Source organism: Fistularia commersonii, chromosome 17 (genome assembly GCF_037954325.1).
Source record: "Fistularia commersonii isolate RoL2024-O1a breed Wild chromosome 17, RoL_Fcom_v1.0, whole genome shotgun sequence".
Taxonomy (NCBI): Eukaryota; Metazoa; Chordata; class Actinopteri; order Syngnathiformes; family Fistulariidae; genus Fistularia; species Fistularia commersonii.
The window spans coordinates 12,746,202-12,772,355 of NC_141300.1; the positions used below are offsets into that span (position 1 = coordinate 12,746,202).

General features: G+C 46.2%; 1 protein-coding gene across 1 annotated transcript in view; it reads right to left on the minus strand.

Annotated features, from left to right (window-relative positions):
• The window catches only part of agbl1 (AGBL carboxypeptidase 1), an 81,832-nt gene that overhangs the window by 26,281 nt on the left and 29,397 nt on the right, over positions 1-26,154 (minus strand). The window contains exons 9-20 of the mRNA XM_086163244.1: positions 25,416-25,581; positions 24,270-24,352; positions 19,702-19,818; positions 16,905-17,103; positions 15,913-15,991; positions 14,255-14,521; positions 8,192-8,275; positions 6,607-6,696; positions 6,370-6,518; positions 2,984-3,071; positions 1,893-2,025; positions 1,540-1,693 (exon numbers count right to left, since the gene is read on the minus strand). Of these exons, the coding sequence (XP_086019370.1) occupies positions 1,540-1,693; positions 1,893-2,025; positions 2,984-3,071; positions 6,370-6,518; positions 6,607-6,696; positions 8,192-8,275; positions 14,255-14,521; positions 15,913-15,991; positions 16,905-17,103; positions 19,702-19,818; positions 24,270-24,352; positions 25,416-25,581 (1,609 nt within the window). The remainder of the gene's footprint in view (positions 1-1,539; positions 1,694-1,892; positions 2,026-2,983; positions 3,072-6,369; positions 6,519-6,606; positions 6,697-8,191; positions 8,276-14,254; positions 14,522-15,912; positions 15,992-16,904; positions 17,104-19,701; positions 19,819-24,269; positions 24,353-25,415; positions 25,582-26,154) is intronic.

Here is a 26,154-nt window from a genome sequence, read left to right on the forward strand (position 1 = left end):
TTGTGCGACACTCCCTTCGAAGAAAGCGATGTCCACGTCCTGGCGGTTTGAGAGAGATGGAGGAGAAGGCCATATTTCACAAGCGGAGGCCGCCACGGAAACACCCTTTCAGCCACGCTCGCTTTGGTTGGTGGATAAATCTCAAGACGGATTAACGCCTTCTCGCCATGGGCGGGTTCAGCTGATTCTCAAAGGGGAGATGAACCCCCTCTGAGCCGGAGCGCCGGCCGGGTCCAAGTCCATCCCCTGCATGATGGGCGGGTGACAGGGTCGAGCGGCGAGCGGCCCGTGGTGAACCCAACCTTTCGCTCGATGACAGTCGGCATAAGCAGGATAGATAGACCAGTATAGATAATAAAAGAATGTTTGTAACGTATTTTTTGGACTATCGAGCGCTCATGACTATGAGCCGCACCCACTACATTTGAAAAGAAATAAAAAGTTATATAGGTCTATGAGCTGCAAGGGTAACTTGCATTTGTAACATAAGCTATTTACACAGAAAGATTTTTTCAAAATCGCTTAATTAAATAAGTACCGTAAATGCTTTTTTTCCGAGCGGCGCTCGTAACAAGTCTGGTTGAAAAAAATTAAAAATACAGTACGGTTCCCACCGGGAAAAAGCACTGATGACTATCTTCATCTTCCGCTCGCTCACTAAAACCACTAAAGTCGGAATTAAACAGCCTCAGAATTCCTTCGTCACACACTCGCTCTCTTTCGTTATCGCTGTCTACGTCGCTTGTGTAAATCACACGCTTATGTTCTGCGCCTTCTGTGTGTAATTTCATTGGTCCGATGTGACGACGCTAACTATTTTGGCGACAGGAAGCTTGTTAGCCTGAAAAAAAAATCCATAAATTCACCCACTTCGTTGTTTAAGCTGCATTGTTCAAAGCACGGGAAAATTACTAGTCCGGAAATGACGGTACACACATGAATTTGCTCGAGTAATTCACCTGATTTCTCCATTTCTTTTATTTTTTTCTTGCAAATCAGATTTTTCTTACTGTTTTGTTCTCACGGGTCTGTGGGCGCAGTCTCATTGTTGTTTTTCTAGTATTTTTATGATATTATAAAAGCACTGATATACACTGCTCAAAAAAATAAAGGGAACACTTAAAAAACACATCCTAGATCTAAATGAATGAAATATTCTTATGAAATACTTTGCTCTTTACACAGTTGAATGTGCTGACAACAAAATCACACAAAAATGATCAATGGAAATCAAATGTATCAACCCATGAAGGTCTGGATTAGGAATCACACTCAAAATTAAAGTGTAAAAACAAACTCCAGGCTGATCCAACTTTGATGTAATGTCCTTAAAACAAGTCAAAATGAATCTGTGTTGCTTCCTGAGTGGACACTATGATTTCACCGAAGTGTGATTGACTTGGAGTTACATTGTGTTGTTCAAGTGTTCCCTTTATTTTTTGGAGCAGTATATTATCGTTGGGGTTATTATCAAGATTGCCGGGGCCGTGGAGTCACTTTGACCAAAACACCGTTGTAAATACGCAAACTGGCACTCACGCAGCTGGTGCATATCCTTCCAGCCCCGGCTGGCGGGGCAGGCCGTAATGGTCACAAGCGGCGTGCTATTTCCGGCCAAAGAAGCGGAAAGAATCTGCTGCCGGAAAAACACCTTGGTGTGGTCCACCGACGCGTTCAGCACGTTCAGATGAGCCTGTGAGAAAGACATTCAATAGCGCGGTGAAGTTCAACGCAGTGAGGAAATTGTCCTCGACCTACATGCGAGGCGCCGCGATATGAGCTCGCCTGCAATCTTGTTCTGATATTTCTAAGGAATTTGTCAAATCTGAGTGTGTGAGACGCGGATTAAGTGCCTGCAGATAATATCGGCAGACAGGTGATTGCGGCCATACCTTCAGAGCGGAGAATGTGTACGGGTAATGGTAGGCCAAATAGCACACGTCCTCATTGTGCTTGAAGGTAACGGTGAAAGTCAGGGTATAGAAGGTTGTTTTCGATCTCCCGCCGGCAGGATAGAAGTGGTTTCTTGGGAGGAAGAGAGAGAAGAAAGTACATATCTTACAGATAAAGTGTTAAACTCCTGTGCTTCTGTGCGCAAGACAGGAAAGTAAGCCTGTTTTCGCTCTCCGCCATTAGTGGACCGTGTCAGTACCCGTCCATTGAACTCATGATTTAGCCTCTCGGACATGCGATATTTCACTCCTGACTGATTAGACCCGTTCTGGTTGACTGTTTTATGTGTCTATTGCTGTTGCTTTAGGCCTTTGGTTTCACCCAGTTGGGTGTTCCTTGCGGTTCAGCTTTGGTTTCCCCTGCTGTGTGATTAGCTTGCCTCCACTAATGTGTTTCATCAGCCGGGTTCTTCACGTTGAAGTGCAATCAGTTCCCTCGACCCTACCCTCCCCTTTACCTGCCACTCGACGCATAATAAGCTGCGTTTGCATTTCGGCTCGGTCTACTTCCGTGTCTCGGTCTGTTCCTTCCCGCGCTAGTGATTCCTCACTACCAGAAGATGTAGCTTTAGCCGTGAACTCACTCGACCACAACGCTGACCTTCTCCTCTCTGCAAAGTCCCTTGATTGTAATCAACGCACAAAAGCCGCCGTGAGGAAATGTAAGAAACGCTCTCGCTATCTCAGAGCTTGAGAGCGCGAAGAACCCCCTGGTCTTTTGCGAACGATACGACCAAGCAGGGAGCGGAGCAACAAAAAAAAAACGCCCGGAGCCAAGGAGAATAAATGTGTTTCATTTTGAGTTAGTTGTTAGTGCTTCCCCACATAAACACATGGCTGCTCACACGTTGTTAGGATGAGGTCAGTCTAATTCAGGGGTTTGATGGATGAAGCATCGAGAATATGAATTTTCCAATGGCTTCCCTTCATCCATCCATTCAGTCTTGGGTATCGTCAAAGATCGCACATCCACTGAGCCCATGTCCCATTTAGTGCATACTCTATCAAAGTATTTGGCGTGGCATTCATACCTGTAATAACAAATTTCGGATCCGGTCCTGACCCAGTGCGGCCGTCCGTCTAGAGCTTCCCGGACTGAATACAGCACTGGCTGCATTCCTGAATTATATACAGACATTTGAACACTTGGTCATATATCTTTGCTAGGAGGGGGAATATCACAAAAGCAAACAATATGAAATATACTGCCATACTTGAGGATACAAAACTGGAGTGCTGACACTTGATGGTTGTTTTCCGTCCTTTTGTCGCTAATCTTGCCATCTCCCTGAAAAACCCCTTCTGTTAGCATGCATCGTTGTATATTCGGGGTGGAACCCTGTCAGACAAATTCTCCTTTTATGGTTAAAAGGTTGTGCTGATGGAATAGTTCTTGTTGTTAATCCGGTCATTTCGTTGTGAGACAACTGCACGTATGCTGGAAAGTGTATCCGGAAGTGCTGCGATAAATGTTTTCCTGTTTTGACCATGCATACAAGTCCAGGCTCGGTGTCGCCGTTAGCGGTAATCACAGATAATTGTGCCTCCCAGCCCTTGCGGCCTCCCTGTCTCTATCACACTCTCGCTTCGTATCTCCCTGTCCTTCGGTCGAGGCAGAAGGCCGCCCGTATTTAACCTCGTCCAAAGTTTCTGCACCGTTAAAAGGCGTGTTTTTCTTGCCAAATGCTTGCTCCTGGGGAATGCTAGCTGTCCGTAGATCATTTGAAAGACCGCGGCCCAGATCTGCTCTACATTGGAAGCGTCGTCAGAAAACGGTGTCGCGATTCCGCGCCATGTAAGGAAAATCTCCGACGTGCCGATAGACACATCAACGGGTTGGAAAAGCGGGGCGTTCTATACCTGACTGGTTGAGAGGCTGTTTCAGCATTTGTTGTTCCATCGATAGCGGCTAAAGAGCACAGGAAATGAGATGCTTACAGATAACTCGGCAAGAAAAAGAGCGCAGGGGTGTAATATTACTTTGCACCAATATCGTTTTGCATTTATTCCAATCTGCACCCGTGTAGGACTCGCACACTTGTCTGCAAGGGGAAGTGGCTCGCCGAGCTACCATCGCAACTTTCCGGTCTTCGGGGACCCTTTCCCCCGCAGCTAGCATTAGCAAACTGTACCACAGTGCTGACAGACTCTATACCGACATCAAGAAAAAGGAATCACAAAATCTGGGGCAGGCGCTTTCGTCCCGCGGAGGTGGGGAAGGGTCGGGAGTTTCCCGATGATTGTTGTCCTTTTCGCTGGCGTGCAGAGGAAAATATCAGTCGTCAAGGAACTGGAAACAAGCTTGTTAAGTCTTTATTCAAAAGATGCTATTTAGAAATTAGGGGGCCCTGCATTACTTCAGGTGCTCTGCTGTTATTTTGTCTGGGCCCGGGATTGCCCCCTCTGACAACTGCAAACTTTAAATCTCGGTAACCACAGTCTCTTTCCACATCGTATTTACTCGTGGGAGAAAGAAAAGTACGGCGATTTGCCGGCGTTCTTGTTGAATCAATCCCCAAAGGCTAAAAATAGAGAGCTCTGCCAATTCTCCGCCAGTCAGCATGTTGCAATTTTTTTTTTTTTTTTTTTTTCCGAAGACAAGCCATTTCCTCTACAATGGGGTGACGGCTATTTGTGAAGCCTTTCTTCTTATGTTCAATCATCACTGAGATGAAAAAGATTTCTGGTTTTAAGGACTATTCTCCAGCACAAAGGGCGTTGTGTGAATCCCTGTGAGTTTTGTGTTCACGCGGAACTGTGTGTTTGGCAAAGGCTGGAGAGGGTCGGATTACGGCGGATTGTTCATTGACCTCTGTCTTGCAGCACGGTTGCCTTCTGTTCAAGACCTCTGATGGGGCGGACCTCGAGTTTTCACTTCCGCGCTTACTGACGTGATGCGGTGTGAGTCCAAACTTTGTGCATTTTGTGCGTTCCTAAAGATCCCTTCAGCGTCACAATGCTCACGTTTCCGTGTTAAAGGGCTATGACGGGGTCGGCAACCCTTAGCACCCAAAGAGCCATTTGGACCCGGTTTCCTTGGAAAAGAAAACGCTGGGAGCCGCAATTACTTTTTGACGTCTAAAATAAAGGCACCACTGTATATATTGCTTTTTATTACCTTTACACTTTGTATAAACAAGTGTGAAGTGTGTTGCTTCTGAAATTCACAAAGTATTACGGAGAAAATTAAACTCATTTTGAGCTTTTGGCTTTCAGAGCGTGTAGCGGAGCCTTGACCTGAATTTCAAAAATAAATCGGGAAAAAATCGCCGCGTCAGTAAACAATGAAAAATAAATATTTGCAAAATATCTTCATAAATATTTATTTTACCTGGTTTACAGGAACTTCTGAACTTCTGCGCACAGCATCTGCAAATCGGGACTTTACTGGCTGGCGGGTATAAAGGCTTCCGCGAGTGTGACGTTATTTTGAGCGGCGAAAAAAAATAAACATAATTTTATATAATATTTCAAGATCACAATAATCTTCTAAGTTAGAACTTAAAGTTAAAAAAAAGAATTAACACAAATGAAATACGCTTCAATTAAATATTTATCATTTATTTTCCCAAGCCACTCGGAGCCGCAGTGTAAAGATGAAAGAGCCGCGGGTTGCCGACCCCTGGGCTAAGGAGGACGGAAAAAGGTGTTGTGTTCACTTTCGCCGCAGATCTTCTAACTGTCGGCTTGAGACAAAAGGGAAGTGGTGTAGGACGGACAGGTTTCGTTGGCGGTGAGCAGTAGCTGTTTAAATGGATGCATCACACATAGCTGAACATGGAGTATTCCGACAATGCTCAGCAATGTGCAAGTACTTTATTAGTTTCAATAGAGTATAGTTATCAGAGGATCTCCATGGGAAAACTGGTGTTGAAGAAAAAAAAATTGATAAATGTCGAATAATTCAACCACTATCTACATCTGTACCACTTATCCTGCACTCAGGGTTGCCGTGGTGGAAGAGCCGTCGGTCAGTTGTACATTTGGCAAACTCTGAGGCTAGCTATCGGTAATAACAACAATGTTTCCTCCAAAGGACAGTGTGAATAGTTATATGTCTCCACATGTGATTGGTCGGTTTGAGCCCCACCTGTCATCCAATCACAGCTGGTATAGGCCCCGGCCTCCCTGCGACCCTTAGTTCAGGACAAGCGGTATAGATAATGAACAAGTGAATATTTACAGCGTGAAATGTTTCACCCCGTCTCACTTGTCTACATTGGTGTTGTTTTCACCGAGTGTTTATCGCTTAATCAAACAAACAGCTTTTACGAGAGAATTGAGATGAAGTCTTGTAAACCTAGAGCCGGTTGGCTTTGTGCTTTAAATGCTGAAGAAAACCTATTGAATGCCAAAGTGTTCTGTATAAAACGGGGATAAAAGAGTTGCAAGGCAGCGACATGAACCGACTCCTCACCGTAGTTGAACTGACTGTTGCTCTTCTCACAGTTTATGATGTTGAAACGGTAGGGGACGTCGGCCACCACGCCGCTGATCTCGAAGTAAAACCACTGGAAGTGCTGGGAACAGTTGACGTCAGCGTTCAGTATGAGGTCATATTCGTACCTAAGGAACAGAAAAGAGGATTTAACAACAAAAACAGGTCGGATAAGTTTGTGGAAGAAGCTCTCAGAAACTACACAGGACTGCATACCTGCGCACACGAAGAACCTTCCTCAGGTTACCGGATTCGAACTTGGAGAAAAACCTCAGGGAGTCCGGACAGTCAGGGGGACACTGGAGACTGAACCACAAGAGACGGCTGCGGTTTAAAATAGTTGCTTTCGTCCCTTCGGGTTTCCCTGAGGAACCGAAGTTCGGTGGTTCATGTTGGGTATCGTTTGTCAAAGCATACATCAGACCCTCCTTTCCATAGGGAGGGAGATAATGGCTTCTTTCTCACTGTAGGACCCTTTTGAAGATCCTAAGAGGGTATTTTGGTGCAGCAGAGGAACCAGAGACCATGGAACCCCTGGTTTCTGGAACAATTGTAGCTCCTGCCCCGGAGCAGGATCTGTTTTAGCTTCCACAGGAACTCACATGACGTAGACTATTGGTGGAACTCATAAGCTGTGCCAATTTCCAGGTAAATCTTGCAGACTGCGGAGCGCCATGTTTAAAAGCGATCGTGGTCACTGGTCGGATGTTTTCTGCAGTAACAAAGAGGTCCAAGCTCTTCTGGCCTGCTACGTCTTAGATGGGTTTCCAGGGCTCACAGAGGAACATCAATACTTTGGACCAAAATAAGTCTAAAGTTAGCTAACGGCTAACAGGGTTCTTCACACGGTGAAGCAGTGCAGAGAGGAGATAGAGACACTCCAACCATCTGATAGCCCATGGTTAGTATTCCATGAAGCTGTGGCAGCCTCCACCGTCATTCTGTCCATGTCGTCATCTTCTTCTTTTTCAGTGGTTTGTTTTGGAGTGTGGAGCTTAGGGTGGACATGGCACTGACCCCCTACTGCCTTTGGGAATGCAAAACGAGGCTACTTCCTGGAACGGATTTTAAGCTCGACAGTTCTCTGGAACTGCTCTGTCCAAAAGCGGCGAGTGACACCCATCTAACCATCGGAGTACAGGAACTCCGCCCCGCTGAACCCTATGCAAAGTACTGTGGCTTTGCAAGCGTATTCCACTGCGTGCTAAAACTAGCAAACAGGCTTATTCATTGCAGGCCTCTGGGAATCACATCATAAGTCTTAAATAGCTTGACTTTATCCACAGCGCCATTATTTGTCACCAGAGCAGAAATTGCATTCTTATGATTATCGAATCACAATTTCTTTTCATTTTAGTTCCGTTTTGTGTCGCCAGACTTTCGAAATATCACATTTTGTGTCAGATGGAGATGGATGCTGGTGTTAGCAGCGACTCTGACTGTGACATGCTTTGGCCGCAGAATTCCTGGCTACGAGCCCAGACAAGCCGTATCGTCTGAGAAACTTTGTAAAGGGGTGAATTTTCCAACGATGTTGTCCATATAGAGGCCCGGACAACACTTCAAAATCACACCTAAGAAACCAAACTTGTTTTTTTGCAGATGGCTGTAAGCACAATTTCAGCTCTTACTCCACAATTGGTGCACATTGATGCGTCATGAGTTGCTTAGAGTGTAAACGGTAGTCTTGGTCTTCTCCATCCCCTTGAGTTCAAACTTGAGGAACAGATAGTGATTTAAATCTGCAATCCATCTTCGATGCATCACTTGAAACATGTCTGTGTTTCCCTTCGCCGCTCACCTGCTGTCCTCCAGGTCGAAGACCACCTGGTTGATGATGTCATCCGCGTCCACAAAACGTCGGATATCTTCTAGCACTTTCTGCCTGGTGGAAAAAAAAAAAAGCAAATACTATTATCTTCATTAATTAATTCCCTGGCTCAGGGGGCCTTTTCTGTGTGGAGTCTCAATGTTCTCCCTGTGGTTCTCTGGTTTCCAGCCACAGTCCAAACACATGCCGAAGGTTCACCGCAGACCCCAGATTGGTTGTATGTCTCCATATTCAGCCCTGTGATTGACTGGCTACCGGTCCCGGGTGAACCCGTCATCTCGCCCACCGACAGCTGTGATGAGCTCCAGACTCTCTGCAACCCCGAGTGCAGGCTCAGCGGGCTAGATAATGAAAGCATGGATGAAGGGATTTGTCAATTCATCGAGTTTCTCCTCGACACGTGACACAGCGTACAGTGGACCTGCAGGGGCCACTCAGTTGCAAGAGGCCACAGCGAGACGATATGTAAGAATAAGAAATCACCGCTCGCGCCAATGACCCCATGCGGTCGTGGGCAATAGACGCCCAAAGAGGCCTCTCCGTGTGGCATCGGCATATTCTAAACCTTCTTGTCACGGTGCACAAACATGCAGTCGGTAAAATGAAGACTAAATGTTGCATGGCAGTGAGTTAGCTGTTAGTTTCTCACCCCACAGCTGCTAAAATAAATACATAAAAATAATGGATCTACGCCGGCAGCCATTTCTCGTCCCCCCCGCGATGCGATGTATGCGGGGGTCGGATTTTCGGGACTATTAAAACGATCACGTCAGCATCAATCCTGCCGGTTCGACGAGAGCGTGTTTCCTTCTCCACTGACTGTAAAGAAACATTTAATAAAACCAAATCAGTCCCAGACCGGGCAGAGTTCACGGGGACGGGGACATTTGTATTTAAAGTAAGGCCGGGTTTGAAAGGTTCCTTGCATTACCCTCGGTCGTATTCAACATTTAAAGCAATTTACCGACAGAGCCGCCCCCAAACAAAATGGCCATTAGTTGGTTTGAGGGATTGCACTTTCAGAAATTGTTCTATCTCCATATGACCAGTGGCGTAAATAGATTAAGTTGAGGTGGAAATGACATCTTCACCATTCCGTAAATGTCAACATCTGTGGGGAAATTTCGAGCGGCGCCGTCTCGCTCGACAGACCTCCTCGGTCTCAAACAGAGGCTCGGGACGGCACGTGTGGATTAGCATATGTTTTAAATATTTTAAGAAGCGTGGAGTTTATAAAATGGGGGCAGAGGGTGATTTAGGTCCAGTGGAGAAACGAATGGGACCTCGCTTCCCAAGGAGAATTGCTATTATTATTATACATCTCCAAGACCAAGGAGGTGGTTGTGGACTTCTGGAAGGTTTAGTTTGGGTTGTTTATTTTTCACCCTTACACTTCCATCCTGTTGTCCATTCTTATCCCTGATGTTGTTGCTGTCTCTCTTGCTGTCCCTGTTGCTGTCTATTTATTCGTGGATGTCTTTGCGATTTTCTATCTTCCAACTGTCCCTCTATTAATATTTATGTTCATATTTATTTTTGACACCATAACCATTACGCTGCCGTGACAAAGAATTTCCCCCATGGGGATCAATAAATTTTATCTTATCTTATTTTGTCATTATTATTATTATTATTATTATTATTATGAATAATACATTATTATTATTATTATTATTAATAATAATAATAATAATAGTAATAATAATAATCATATATAATATTATAGTAGTATAGTATAGTAATAGTAATAATATATGATATTACATATAATAATATTATATATAATAATATATATTATGATTATGTATGATAATATTATATATTATTATATATAATAATAATAATAATAATGATAATGATGATGATGTTGATTATTATTATTATTATTATTAGTAGTAGTAGTAGTAGTAGTAGTAGTACGATTATCGGTTCCTATCGGATGTTTAGAATTGTCATGACAGTGGTTTGGGCTTCTGCTTTGCACCAAGAAGGTCCCTGGTTGGATTCCAGCGGGGATGTCTTCTGTTTGGAGTTTTCTTCATGTTCTCCTAATGTCTGCACGGGTTCCTCCAGGTTCTCCGGGTTCCTCCCACAGTCCAAACACATGCAGGAGGTTCATCAGCGGCCCCGAGTTGTCCAGATGTCTAAATAAGAGCCTGAATGGTTGTGTCTCTATTGGTAGCCATGTGAGAGCTGGAATGAATGAATGAATGAATGAATGAATGAATGAATGAATGAATGAATGAATGAATGAATGAATATTCCCCACCTACAGAATCAAAAAATGCCACAGATATCAAGGCATTTATGTGCAGGTTCCCGGAATCGAATCCAAATGTTCCAGCCCGCCTACTTGTACTGTCTTTCTAAATGTCCTTCTTATTATTGGAATACATTTAGTCTCCATGGTAGCATGATGTGATGTGCAAATCGGCGCATTGACAAATATGATGAAAGAATGCACTATTTAGTTTCTCCAAAACCAAATAGTTTGATTGAATTCCTGCCTGAGAGCGGTCTGTCTGCGCGCCGCGCTGCCCTCCTCGCCGAAAAGCACGGACTTTAAATTGAATTTGGCTTCTTGTAGCAAAATAATACCGGGCGACACAAAGAAGGTGTTTAATAATTTAATTTCATCTGGGCTTTGTGAATGATGTGATTCAGGCGCCGGCCGCGGGGAACCAACGCCACATTAACATTTGAAAAATACCGGAATCACACGCGAGAGATTCCTCGGCAGAGACCCACAGCCTGCGGCTATTAGGACACAGAAACTGGCGGCGGGCAGATTGTATGTACAATACAGGAACACGGCTTCTGACATGACGCCGTGTGCATGCGTGTGTGTGTGTGTGTGTGTGTGTGTAAGCTGTAAATGCACATTGTTATTTGTGAGCCATTGTGGAAATACAATAAACAAGGACTGCAGGGAAACCCAAACAATTCAGTAGGTTAATTGGAGACCTGAAGATTCCCGGAGCCGTGAATGAGCGAGTGAATGGTCGGGCGTCTCCGTGTGACCCGTGAATGACCGGGTGAATGGTTGAATGTCTCTGATTAATTTTCCCCCAAGCCGGGCTGAACCCCATCTCTCCAAGATAGGGGTCCGACTGAATGAATGAATAAATGTATGAATGACACCCTATGTTTCCATTTGTATGCGTTGCATATCATTAATAACGTGATTAGCTTATCAAACCCGCTTTAATCAAATTCAGCCGTCCCTTATATCGCAGTCTACAGATCACGGTTTGAAATGTTAATATATAAACATTGTTGCATAAGCAGCCTCAATTTAACCCTAGAGTAAGTAACGCCATCACTAACGTTGGGTATATTTTACCCGATACGATATCCTGGATAAAATACAGTTTTCATCAATTTATAGATGGGCTGATGGGAGGAGGGAAACAAACATACAATTAATAACATCAGTGAGCAGCCTGAAGTTACACAAGGACTCAGACAATGGCGACACAATGAAAATCACATGACCAGAATTGTGTGGGTGAAAATCACCCGACGTTAGTGTTCTAGGGTTAAGGAATAAAGATTTGTTTTTACCATTTAGGTCATTTCTGGCTGAATGTAGAGAACACAATGAATCGGGTAATTCAACCGATCTGACGGGACTGGAAAGAGATACATCTTTTAAGGAAACATTTATCATGCATCAAATCACTGTTGGTTTTCCAACCTGCTGCATTTCTGGAGATAACTAAGATGTTTTCTCCACCCGTTTCGCCTCTACCGGCCTTAAAGTCTGCTAGGACTCGGTTTTCATCTCCCGCGGGTTCACGGCAAAATGAACCTCGTCCAAGTCTCCTCGTTCTCGACCGCGGATTTCTATCAGCTCGGTTCCAAAGGGAGGGGATGAATCGGCCTTGGCTTTCACAAACACGAGAGACTCAGAAGACTTCGACTTGAAATGGCCGTGTGAGGACCAAACATCGGGACCGGTAGCTTTTTGGTGCGTTTTGCTTTGATTGCGGTCTCTTCAGCTGTCTGTTCCCTGCATTTCACCTTTAAGCTAGTTTTGCATTCAAGTCCAGGATAAAAGCCCAGATTTTAGAAAGCATATAACATTCCCTTAATTGCACACACACACACACACACACACACAACCTTGACACCACTTCCTGCGCAAACACAAGAGCGCCAATTATACTTTGAAAGGCCTCCTAGGAGGGTTCGTTTCGTGCACCTTCAAAACTGGCTCGATTGTGCAGCAGCCGGCAACGAGACCACGGGAAAACGGGAGGCGGGAACGCGCAAAGTGAACATCGGTGCTTCCCGTTGGTCGGAAGGCCGTCGATCGTTATTATCATACAAAACGGCGTTCAAGAGAGGATGAACCGAATCAGAAAGCAGATACCCCTGATGGATCTTTGTGTTTTTTCGGGACCCGGACTCCCCCGTCGAAAAGCCGCCGCAAAACTTCGACGCCCGTCCTCGGGAAAGGGTTAAAGATGTATTGGGGGTGTCGAGAAATTATTCACCTGTTTCATGCGGAGTCTGTCAGATCTTATTACCATGAGGAAGCCGTACGCACACAACAAGACATCACAAGAGAAGACGGGATGAGTCACACGGATTGAGGGGAATAAATAAAGGAAGAAATGAAGTCAGCGAGACCAATTTGAGCAAGACAGGGCTTCAGAATAAGGCTATCATGGCTGTCACATCTGCTCGAGAAGGGGGAGGATGGCATTCAAAAAGAACAGATGGGGAAATAATGGAAAGAGGCAGGAAGAGATTGTGAGAGACACCGCGGGAGTGTGGGAACATAGTAATGAGTGAGATTGTTATTTCAAGGGGAAAAAAAAAAAAAGAAAAAGGATGACGGCAGGAAGAGGAGTAAAGCGAAAGAAGGGACGCCCAGGCAGAGATCAAATGTGAGAATGGCGGTTGTTTCCACCCTCCGTGGATTTCTTGACCCGACGGCGCTGTTGCATCGCTGCAGTCAATAATCACAGCAAATGACTATTTCTCAGCTAATGATGCACCTCTGCAGGGAACACACACACACACACCGACTACCAGAATAATGATAATTACAACATCTACTATTGTTGATGTTCATCTCGTACAAGACCCCGCATTTCGAAAAAGGCGTATTGGAGTCAATGGTTGGTTGCGGATATGAGTTTCGAATGTTAGATCGAATGTTCTCGTGTTTTCATACCACCTACGATCGACCCGCGCCTTCATTTTGTGAGTTCCACAACCACAGCTGGGCTCAGCTTAGATGTGCACATCTAACAATACTGTACATTGTCTCATATTCCCTGCACTATAAGTCAGGTCACCACTGTGCGGACTGCGGACGGCAAAGTATATGACGTTTTGTGAGTGGGTAAAAATCCTGCAGGTTGAGTGATTTCCCAACCTCAGGAAGAAAACCTGAGGAAACACCTACAAACGCGCAGCCATACGTCAGCAGGACGTGTGCCGCCTCCAACCCCCGTTTCATCCCAGCCGTCCAAACACCTTCTCCCACATCGCTCTTGCTGTAAATGAGCCGAAATGGACGACCGCGTGCAGATGGTGCACGTCCAAACCACATCAGTCTCGGACCCAATACGATACATTATACCGTTAATGTGCGTCACACACTTGAGCTCCACCAATTACTATAATATATGATGGGATCTTCTTCTTCTTCTCCTTTGGGCTGCTCCGCTTCAGTGGCCTCCACAGCCAATCACCTGCCTCCATCTACTGGTCTTCCTCAGGACCTCCAACCTCAGTATTCTTCACCATCCCTTCCCTATAAGAAGTTCTAACGCATCGAATCTGAAGATGCTCCAGTTCCGCTGATTTCTACCTTCTTCCGTAGTTCCTCCTTCTCCACGCTCATGTTTAATTCACCCGTTTGCATAGTCGGCGTGTGTTAGCAGACTCCACAGACAAACGCGACAATAGGTGTCAGTTTAATAACAAGAAAAACATCTCTCCCCTCCCGAACGTTCTGCTTTGCCGGAGAAGTTTCCCCGCAGTCGGTCGGATAATCACAAAGTGTGGATCTCCTACCTCTGTATGTGGGGCTCGCGTGGCGCCATGGGTTCGTGACCCGGCGGTGGTAGGTGACCCCAGAAATCCGGAAAGGCCAGGATGTTGAAGCCGGGAACGGATTGGACTCTGGCGGCCGCCGCGCGATACAGCTTGGGCTCGTGGTTGGGTATGCAGGCGCCGTGTTTCTCCAGCAGCCTATCTATCATGGCGTCGCGGCGGGAGGTTTCCTGTCCCTCCTTATCTTCCTCCCGTTCATCTATCTTCTGACCCGGCCCGGCTTCTACCCTACGAGCAGGAGACAAGGCCAGACAACTGAGTGTACTGTCCGCTGTGAACGGAGATATTATATTTTCTTATCAACCTCATGGCACGTCTGACTTTTCCAAAGAAGTTCATCCGCTTTGCAACATCGAGAATAATGGTACAGACCGAAAACATTGTCTTACGTGGCAGTTCCTATGGTGAAGAGCAGCACATGGTGGTCCCATGAAGGAGGAGGGGTGGACTGCTGGAAGGCCAGTCCCTCCCCTCCATCTTCACCTTCATAAACCGAATCGTGTTAACGTATCATTCATTCGTTATCGACGCTAATAGTCAGGGTCACGGGGGGGCGGAGCCTATCGTATATAGACATACAACCATTCACCCTCTCATTTATACGTCTGGACAATTCAGGCTCTCCAATGAACCTTCTTGCAGAGAGGCCAAACATGTATGCTTTGAAGGCTAAATGCAATGCTATCAGGGGAAGTGGAACCTTGACTCCCAAGTGCATCAATTTGGGACTTTCCCGAGATATGAGCCGCCGCTCAGTGGATTTCTGTGCTTTGTGATCTGAGTTAGAAACGAGTAGGAGGAGCGTTTGATACCCATTGGCCACCACTGTCTGTGGAGTGGCGTGTAAAAAGAGCGGGAAATGCCGCCCACGACTAGCTAACTAGAAAAACCTAAGCAAGGTGTGCTTTTTGTGGACGGGAGAAGTTGTTGTCGATGAGATTCGGTGACGGAGAGCATCGTCTGGAAGACGGCTGGAGACATTTGCGTGGACTTCCATTGCGGTGGACGGCGGGAACGTCAATGGATGAGGCGTCGCAAGAATGATTCAAAATCAGTCCGGGACATTTTGACGGTTTCAAAAAGAGGAGCGGCTTCACTCCGTCCATAAATGCAGTTTAGACAAATGTAGCTAAGTGTGCATTAGCCAGTGTAGCCAGTAAGCTAGGTTAAAGATAGAGCACCAATAAAAAACTCCCCCTACCTCCAAAAGCACTTTATAAAAAAACTAATGTTTTATAAAACTATAATAATACTTGATAAAAGAGAATGTAAAGAAATGAAGTGGTTTTATTAAATGCATTTTTCATATTAAAAAATACCTAACGATACCGGGGAGCTGCAGCAGATGGAGAGCATTTGAATCGATTTAATTTTGATATGCGAGCAAACGGAGCTACGAGCTCAGTCGCAGAACTGAATCAAGTCAAGGTTCCAAGGTACATTATTACATCGTCAGTATAAAAACCGGGGGTCAGAGTAACGGGGTGCTCAACTTGTCAGCCTTACTTTAATTTTTCGATATTTGAAATACTGAATATGGTTGATGATATGATAAAGATTCAAATATCCAAGTATCTCCAACGTTGTTTAAGGAATAGTTTTTACCGACGTCACGTTACCTCGCCGTCCTGAAGTCAGCGTTGGTGCTGAGCACGCCGCCGTGGCCGTGGAAATCTCGAGGTTCCAAATGGACGCCGGCTGACAGACAAAACACAGAATGGGAAGTTCAAATACCCGAACGCACAAACCGCCGTGGTGCCAAATGACTCCCGGAGTCCACGTGCGATCAGATTAATAAGGGAAGGCGATGAAAAATCCATTACGTGGAATCAGCGTACGAAGCGCAGTCAAATTGAAAACAGTCCATAAGCCTGGGAACATTATTACCAGACTCAGGTGATAAGCCGCCGACTGCCGGGTTTTGCTCCAATAAACACGGCCGTAAATATATTTTAAAGCAAAAGCACATGCAACAAGTGAACTATATAACATTCAACATTGCCGTTGCTAGGATATTACCGTGGGCAATAAAGGTTGCCGGAGTCGTAAGCCAGATTTTATTACACAGGAAGGCGTATTGTTTTGTTTCTCGTTCCGGCGTCTGGACTTTTGCGCATAATACGTCACAAACATCTAAATAAGGTTATTTTTATTTTTATTTGTTTTCCAGGTCTGACTCAGATCAATCTTAGTCCCGCGGAAATGAAGACGGCGTCGTTGCATGGCGACGATAATAGCATTGTCTTGAACAGGAGGACCAAAAGGTGTTGGAGACGGACGTGAGATGTGGAGGTTCTCTGTGGGAAGGAAGGAGTCCATCAGATGGACAACACGTTCTCGATGTTCTGGAGATAAAGTCAGACTGAGATGCTTTGGATGTGGACAGAGGAGGGACGGTGAAGATCTGGGTAGAAGGATGCTGAGGTTGGAGCTGCCAACGTGAGGAGGTTTATGGATGGAGGGAAGGAGGACAGTAAGTTGGAGAAGGTTGGATAGAGGGAGATGATTGGCTGCGGTGACCGCCGACGTGGGCGACCCAAAGGAGAAGACAACTATTTATTCGGTCACACCACCAGCGTCTGACGTTCTACACTCTAAAATGTCTTCTTACCTGGTTTGTTCTGATCCGGCGTGAGTTTCTTTGCCGTTGTCTCCGTCTCCGATCGCGAGGCGGACAAATCCAGGCTCAGCGCCCGGCCGCTCCCGAAGGAGCGCCGGGAGAGTCCGCTGAGCTCCGCGGCATCTTCGTCTGAAGAAGACGATGATGATGACGGGGAACTTTCCTCCGGCTCAGAGCTCAAGTCCAGCTCCTGGGAGAAACAGGAGCCGGTTTCAGGACACTTGTGACGACAAACAGCGCCTGAATGCAACGCGAACTCTAAAAGCAGGTCCGTGATGTCCTTCGTATCCCCATCGCGTCGCCGACTCCGATGCGTCACCTCGGCCGAACCGGGCCGTTGTTGTTTTCTTCAGGCGGTCCACTGTGAAGTCCCCTTCCAAATCTGATAACGCTCCCATTCCGAGCTAAACAAATATTTCCTTATCGCGAGGTCTTCCGCCACGGACATATTGCAAGGCTTTTATCTTGGAGTCTGGGAGTTTAAAAAGGAAAAATGTCAAGGAAAATCTGGCGACCGACGAAGACGTCTCGGGACCGTCGTATGACCGGTATCGTCGAAAATAATCAAGACCATCAATCATTTACCGGCGTGAAAATTTCATTCGACCCCTGATTCTGAGGGGTTCTCAAACTAATCCTTCTCAACGTTTACATCTCCTGCCTCAGAGGTCCACCCTCTTTGTGCCCCCACGGCGAAGAACCATAACCGTTTATGGTTTACCTCCAGGGGAGTATCCAAAAAAAATGCATTTGCGAGCATTTGTTGCTTACTAAAATCTCGCCAACCCCTGAACCTTTATTCTGGGCTTGAATTAAAATCACGTATTAGCATAGCTCTTCGGCTCCACCGGCTATTAGTCAGACATTAGCACATTCATCAGGAGTCACATCAGGCAGGATCCTGTGCCTTCTGACATGAAACATTATCACGGCCGGAGATGTTCATTCATTATCGCCCATCCGTCTCTGACCAAATCTATTTCTGTGTCTCTCCTGGTCCCGCCGCTGCCCCCACCTCCATCACAGCCTCTCTCTTATTCATATTCGCTATGCAAGGAAATTAAGACCGCTGAGGGAAAATACACTATTCTGGGAAAAGGGGAGGATACAGATAGATAGACGGGTCGGGAGGAGGGTGCGGAGATGGGTTGGTTGATTGATCGGTCGGTTGGTCAGTAGGTTAGTAGGTACATGCAGGTATGTCGGTAGGTTGATTGATTGATTGGTAGGTAGTATTGTTGGTTGGTATGTAGGTAGGTAGGTGGGTAGGTAGGTAAGTGGGTGATTGGGTGGATAAGTAAGTCTATTTGTTTATTTTTAGGTAGGTAGGTTGATTGGTTGGTTGGTAGGTAGTTTTGTTGGTTGGTATGTAGGTAGGTAGGAGTGTAGGTAGGGTGATTGGTTGCTCAGTTGGTTGGTAGGTAAGTAGGTGATTGGGTGCATGGGTAGGTTTGTTTGTTTGATTGGTTAGTTGGTTGGTTAGTAGGAAGGAGGGTAGGTTGGTTGGTCTCCTGGGTAGGTAGGTAGGTTGTGAGGTTGGTTGGTAGGTAGGTAAGTGGGTGATTGGGTGAATAAGTAGGTCTATTTGTTTATTTGTAGGTAGGTTGATAGGTTGGTTGGTCAATCAATTGGTCAGTGAGTCGGTCTGTAGGGAGGTAGGTACTTAGGTTGGTTGGTAGAAAGGAGGGTAGGTTGGTGGTTGGCTGAGTGGGTGGGTGGGTAGGCAGGTAGGTATGTAGGGTAGGTAGTGTAGGTGGATTGTCAGGCTGATTGGTTGGTAGATAAGTAGGTATGTAGGTAGGATGATTGGTTGGTTGGTTGGTAAGTAGGTAGGTGGGTGATTGGGTGGATAGGTAGGTTTATTTGTTTGTTTGTAGGCAGGTATGTTGATTGGTTGGTTGGTCGGTCGGTTGGTCGGTCGGTCCGTAGGGAGGTAGGTAGGTAGTTAGCTTGATTGGTTGATTGGTTGGTTGGTAGGTAGGTAGACTGACTGACTACATGCCGGTGTCCTTGAGCAAGAGGCTGAACCCTCAGTTGCTCCAGATGTTCTGCTCAGCACCTTGCAAGGCAGCTCTGCCACCATCGGTGCAGCAAAGCACTGTGAAACTGCAAGCAGGGAACGCTTTCAAAGAACTGATACCATGGACAGAGAACCTAAATTGGTGCGCTTACTTGGTGTCATGTAATTTAATCTTTTCCATTCACATCTTCTGAGGTATTCTGACAGTTAGGTACGCCAGGTGGAGGTTCTCTACAAGGAAGCAATTAGCACTGGAGGAGGTGTGGTGATGAATTGCGTGGCAGCAGTTTCAAAGTACTCAACAGCGGATCGCATTCACCCAGTCACACTCACACACACACACCGATGTGCGGCGCTAACCAGACCACAGGGAGACACTGGAGGTTCAGCGACGAGAAGACCAAAGTTATCTACATATTGGCTCTCATGTAGATCCTTCAGTCCATCCATCCATCTCTGGGTTGTGAGTACTCGTTTAAGACCAACAGGAAACATTCAGCATTTCCAACCGTCTCTGGAGGAGCGGCTGGTTCTGAATTCAGTTCCCTGTCTGTCTTCCGCGGTCAGCTTAGTGGGTGAATTCAAACGTTAAGGCATTTTGGAGGAAAGCGGTCCCTCCGCTGTCAAGTGTCAGACCACTTACAGCCATAGAGTGCAGAGGCTCTTTGCACCCGAATCGGTAACGGTTGCCGAATGGATGCAGCATTTTATGATCTTAGCGGAGTACGGCTCTCTTCGGCTAACATCGGTCGCTGGCATTTGCCGTACCTGAAAGTCATGTGACAGTTCAGGGCAGAGGCGGCTGTACTGAAGCAGCCGCTCTTTGGGCCGGTCTGGACTCGGACACAGGCGAAGTTTGTTCAAGTCCGTCTCCAGGTCATCGTCCTGCGAGGGACAAAACAAACCCGGGTCACACACGGATTCGACGCAAATCAAACATATTTCACAGATCTCGTCCGCTTCGGAGAGTTCGCTAAACCCGAAAACACGCAGGCGAGGAGATTCATCAGGAACGAGTGAGTGTACGGTCCATTCTTCCTGTAGAATGCTTGTATGCCTCGATATGGCGTGAGAGCGAGAGGGCGAATGGTGGTTGTGAGAGCACGAATCAACGTGACAAAGAAAAGTTGGATGTTTCGATGTGACGTTTGAATGAGTGGGCGAATGGTTGCATTTCTCTCTATGTGGCCCTGTGATCAACCAGACCTGGTTATGGATGATGACTAATACAAACACAAACTGGAAGCAACTGGTACTATGAATCATTTGTAACGGAAGATGAGGCTTTCTCTGAGGTCAAGGTGTTGTTCACAGTATTTGTTCGGATTCCTGTGAATGAGAATCTCCTCAAGGACGTTCCTTAACGCCTCTGTGTTGTGATGGCGTTGTCATCTCCGACTGCGGCTTCGGCCCGAAACGTGAACGGTCGGTATCGCGTTTGCAGTTGCCGCTGGCTGCGCCTCTGGACACTTGTAATGTGCGGGAGCGGCTCATCAGATAAGGGCGAAGCCGAGGCCCTTCCGCCGCGTCCTCAAATCCTCCCTATTGTAGCTCGTCCTTTGTGTATCCGCTCGGCTCGCTCCATTTCGCGCCGCCGATCCCCGTCCCCATTCTTGTATTTGTGAGAGCGGGACCTCAATCTCGGAGCCGGGTCTTTGTCTTTGGGGCCATTTTCATAATGTAGGTTCAACTGGAAGAATCATCACATATTGAATCGGGGGGAGTGATTATGCTAGTTTATCATTTTCAGGAGCGCATACAAACACCTATATGCGAGGGGAATAATCTGAGGAGGCGCGTCCATGAACAAACCAACGTCAGAGGAAAGGGTTTCTTATTTTTTGGCGACTTTCAGTCTAAAAGCTGTGCAGGAAGTGGCCTCCTCCTGGAGAAACCTTCAGTTCTGCGTTCCCTCAGGCAGTGAGGGACCAGGGTCGGGTCACCTTAAGCTCCACCTTCCAGCACAAACCGGTGAAAAAGAAGAAGACAAAGATGACATGGACGACATGGAGGTGGCGCTCATGGAATAGTAGCCATTGGATGGTTGGAGTGTTTTTATCTTCTCCCCGCACTGCTTACGCAGATGAAGAAACCCATTAGCCGTCAGCTAACTAGCTAACTCCACTTTTATTCTGGCCTAAATGTAAATGAAACTCCTCTGTGATGTGGCAGGCCAGCTACGTCACATGGTTCCCGTGGAAGCCCCTACCTCAGCGTAGGAACTAAAGTGGTTCCAGGACCTGAACTCCATGAACCCTGGTTCCTTTGCTGTCCCCTCGCTCCAATCTGCTAGTTCCTGAAAGGGTTCTCAGAACAGCTAACTACTGTAAGAAAGCAGCTACTGACGGTTGGATTCACGGCAAGGAGCTCTCGCCTTCTCTGGAGTCTTAATTCCCAGTCGGCTATTTCTCCAGAACACAAGGAGAGGTTGAAACCCGTGCTGTTCTCCGGCTAAATGTTCTTCCTGCCACCTTGGACCGGTTCTTCTCTTTCTCCAAGACCTCTTCTTCTTCTTTTTCTTCTCCTTTCAGCTTTTCCCTTCAGGGTCGCCACGGCAAATCAACCTTCTCCATCTGAACCCTACACCCAACTACCTTCATATCCTCTCTCACTACGTCCATAAAGCTGGTCTTCTTCTAGTCCTCCTGCCTTCCAGCATCCGTCTACCAATATATATTCACTATCCCTCCTCCGTACATGACTCAACCATCCCAGTCTGGCTTCTCTGACCTTCTCACCAAAACATCTAACATGAGACTCATTCCTGATCCTATCCACCCTGGTCACTCCCAAGGAGAACCTTAGCATCATCATCTCTGCGACCTCTAGCTCTGCCTCCTGTCTTTCTGTCATTGGAACTGTTTCCAGGCCACACAGCATCGCTGCTCTTGTACACCTTTCCTTTCACAGCCTCTGACTTTCAAAAGCATCGCAACCTCCGCCGCCTCTCCACAGCCGCCCGCGTCCGAGAATCCCAAACACTGGCTTTGCAGTCGAGCAGGGACATCCAGGCGGATGAGAGTCACCGCCGCGGTTGCTTGGCAACCCCAGCACACAGATATGCCAGAGCCGCAGCGAGGGCGACCTAGTGGATCTCAGGCTGGGCTAGTAGAGGAGAAGCTATTAGGACGGCGCCGTCTGCTCCTCTTCTCCCATTCCGGATCGTCATTTGGAATTGTCCTCATCGCCTCGCCTCTTGATCTGCATCCGCCTCTCCCCTCGCCATTCGCCCTTTCACTCTCACCGTGATCGTTCCTTTATTTTCTCCCTCGGGGTTTCCGGGTCCACCGGTTGAATAGAATGTGATGGATTTGAGAGGCTGCATTTGCAGACACCTCCCTAATGTTCTGTCAGCGTTCGAGGGGTAACAAGAGACCAACCCGACACCGCCAACCCCCCCTTTCCTCCTCCATAGTTAGTCTGGACTCTGTGATCCTTTTAAACACCGCTGATACACATCGCTGCAACTTTATATCCGTTTAACTGCCGTCTCTGTAAAATGTGCATTGGCGCTGCATTTTCCCAGCAAAATATTACACGTGCTACAACTCCTACTACTAATAATAATGATGATAAGAGTAATAATAGTGATAATAATAACAACAACAATCTACCAGCTAAGCCACTGCCACTCCATCAATGACAATAATAGTCATCTTACAATATATTGACCACAATAACAACAATAATGATTTACCAGCTGAGCCAGACACCCTATTTGTAACACAACTATAATAATAATTATTATCATTATTGTTATTATTATTATTATTATTATTATTCTGACAATGTCCATAACAATAATTAACCACAACCACTGCATCTATAATAATAATAATGATAATAATTATAACAACAACAATAATCTATCAGTCACAGCCACCCCATTATTATTATTATCAACAACAACAATAATAATGCTAATAATAATGCTAATAATAATGATAAAATAAGAGGTTTTGCAAATAGTAGTAGTGGTCACATTGATGATGCCTTGAGTCTTCATAAATATTTAATTTCTAAATAGCTTCTTTAAAAAAAACACACAGACACAAAGGCTCTTGTATGTTTCAGGTGACAGCATGTAATCTAAACATCACCGTATTGATTTTTCTTTTTCAAAATATGACCTGTGGCCCCGAACAGCTGTGTCTTGGCGGGCCCTGGCATCGCTTTCACCGGCCCTGCGCAGATGGACGCGTCTTAAATGACTCTGTTCAACAAACAGCTTTAGGACCATCTGGAAATTTGTTTCCCTGCCAACGGTTTCCGGATTATTCCAAAGAACATCAGCTTCGACCAACTTGAGTTAAACAGACAGTTTGGTTCACCTCCGCGGGAAAAATTGAGTTTTAAGTATTGTTGCGATTAAGCCCGCTTATAAGTCATATAAAAAGGAGGAAGCGAGCGGCGGCCGTGGATGACTTTCCAGCTGTAAATATTAGTATTTGACATTTCATCTAATCTCCTGAGGGGAGAGCAAGATGATAAACTAAAAGCATATTAATTGTATTCTCCCGTCCTTATTGGATCAGTCTGCCTGGATGCGTCGTTGTTTGTCGGGATCCTCAGCCTCGGGCCGCGGATACGACATGTGGAGCCGGGCAAACGCATAAACGACAATGTGGCGTCTCGACACACGGGCAGATGTTTGACCACCGCGTCCGACCGGACCTTCTGGCGGGGTTACAGCGAGATGGAGTAAAGCACGCAGCTGATACCTGGCATTATTCTGGATGCTTTTCGTATTTAGACGGAAGAAAAATCCCGTCTTGCAACAAAGGTGCAACATTTTGTGACCTTTCAATAGCGACTGGATATGCAGACAATTATGAATGCATATGAAAATATAGATGTATGTGTTTGTGGATCTATACAGATAAAACAATTTAGGGTCTCCAATGAACCCCTTGCATGTGACGCTATCACTTTTGTTTTATATTTAACCCCAAATTATGACATTATATATACATTATACCACACACACGGACTATATCTTAAGTAACACTTAGAAGTTCTTTCTGAAGTTGGCAGTGCAGGAAAATACAATTTAAAGTCCACACAGAAAGGCCTCCTGTGGGAATCCAACCAGGGGAACTTCTCGCTATGAGGCGGAAGCGCTAACCGCTGTGAAAATACAGTTCAACCATGATCTGCTTATCCATTTTAGAACTTCCACGAAATGGCGTCATCCAACGGTGAGGTGCATTTAAAAAGCTTAAATAATATTCTGCAGTGTTTCTGCAAGTGAGAACACAAAAAGACTAAGTGACTTACGAGTCCCCAGAAACAGAGCACACCCAGATCACCCAGATGACTCTACCCTCTGAACGTACGTAGTCTTTGTCGTCTGCTTCTTCCCGATTTACGGATTCCTCCTCCTCCTCCTCCTCCTCGTCGCTCTCCTCGTCGCTCTCGGCTTCGTCAGACGTACAAAGGAGGAGATATCAGTGTGAGTGTGTGAATGTCTGTGAGGTGGGCGAGATACAGGTGCTGCTTTCAGACCCGCCATGGAAGAGATGTTGGTATTCATTCATTCATTCATTCATTCTTTCCTTACACCGTTACCGCGGTGTCACAGCGGGACTGAAGCCGAACCAAGCTGTCATTGGACGAGAGGAGGGGTTCATTTTAGACCAGGGGTGGGCAAACTACGTGCTGCGGGCCACATCTGGCCCGTTGGTCTTTTTAATCCGGCCCGCCAAAGATTGGTACAGAATTTACGTGAGAATTTATGTGAGAGCAGAAACAGGAGATTATTTCATTTTTGGAGCTACTTGAGACTTTTCCTGAGCTGAATGACACTGATTGGCTTTGTGATTTAGCCTTTACTGTGGACAAACTGACACACATGAATGAGCTGGACGTGAAGCTACGAGGGAAAAAACGGTTTGTGCATGAAATGCAGAGCCTTCGAAACCAAGCTGGTTTTATTTTCAAAGCAAATGTCAGACGAGTCTTATGTGTACTGTTAAGAAATGCGTTTTGTTTTTGTTTTTTTGTATATGAATCGTATCTTGTGCTGACCCGGCCCGTCTGTCAAATTCTAAAAGTCAATGCGGCGCCAGAGCCAAAAAGTTTGCCCAATCCCTGATCCAGACCATCATCGGGCCGCACACATGTGCAACCATTCACCCTCTCATTCCCATGCCATGTATAGACAAACTTCACCCTCTCATTCATGGATCATGGAGATGAACAACTATTCACCCTGTCATTCACATGCCATAAAAAGCCATGCAACCATTCACTCCTTTACATGTCATGTGGAGACAAACAACCATTCACCCTCTCATTTACACATCATAAATAGACATTCACCCTCTCATTCACAAGTCATAAAGACAAACAACCATTCAGTCACACATTCATATTAAATATAACTTAAGTTAAGTACTAAGTAAAGGTCTCCAATGAACCTCCTGCATGTTTAAAGCTATTTTCTTAGAAGGTGTGTGTGTGTGTGTGTGTGTGCATGCTACCTGCTGGTAGATCCCTGTCGGAGACAGCGCAGGGTCTCCTGGGCAGCGGGAAGCAGTACGCCGAGTGCTCCGACCTCAGCGGCAGGACGGTCGGAGGAGCACATCTCCTCATGAGCTGGACAGAAGCCTCCACCAGCAGCTCCAGGCACTTGGCCTTCAAGCAGGCCTTTGGAAATACAGAGAAACGCGGGTTATTGTTACGAATCCGGCGCGATACTCCGAACCCCGAAGCCCAATTACACTTGTTTGACACCAAAAAGAGCAACTTTGGCTTCGTTTTCGAGACATTTGTTGTCTCCGTGAGCGGTAAAACACGACCACGCGGTTTCCGTTAGGACTTTAAAAATGTTTTAATTAATAAAAAGCTGCAGATCCTGGTTGGTAATGCGTCTGGCAGCGTGGCCTCGTGGGCAGATGGGCCGGCTCCTCACTCCGTGTCTCATCTCTGTTTGAGGAACAGCGAAAACCCCCCCCAAAACCCCGTTATCTGCATGCACAATCTCACTAATAGGGCGGCGCACAAATATTTGAGTCTCTACTCCACCCGTGATTTGAGAAGCCTTCCCTTCTCGTCTTGAGTGGCTGCACCAAATGTCAACTCAGCCAGGAAGCACGAACGCAGATGCTACCAATGCAAATATTTGATGGAGATATTAACGCTTGAAGAGGCGGCCTGGAATGAATCCTACTCAACGCCGGTAACAAGACCACGAGCGCGTGAGTTCGGAATTGACCGAGA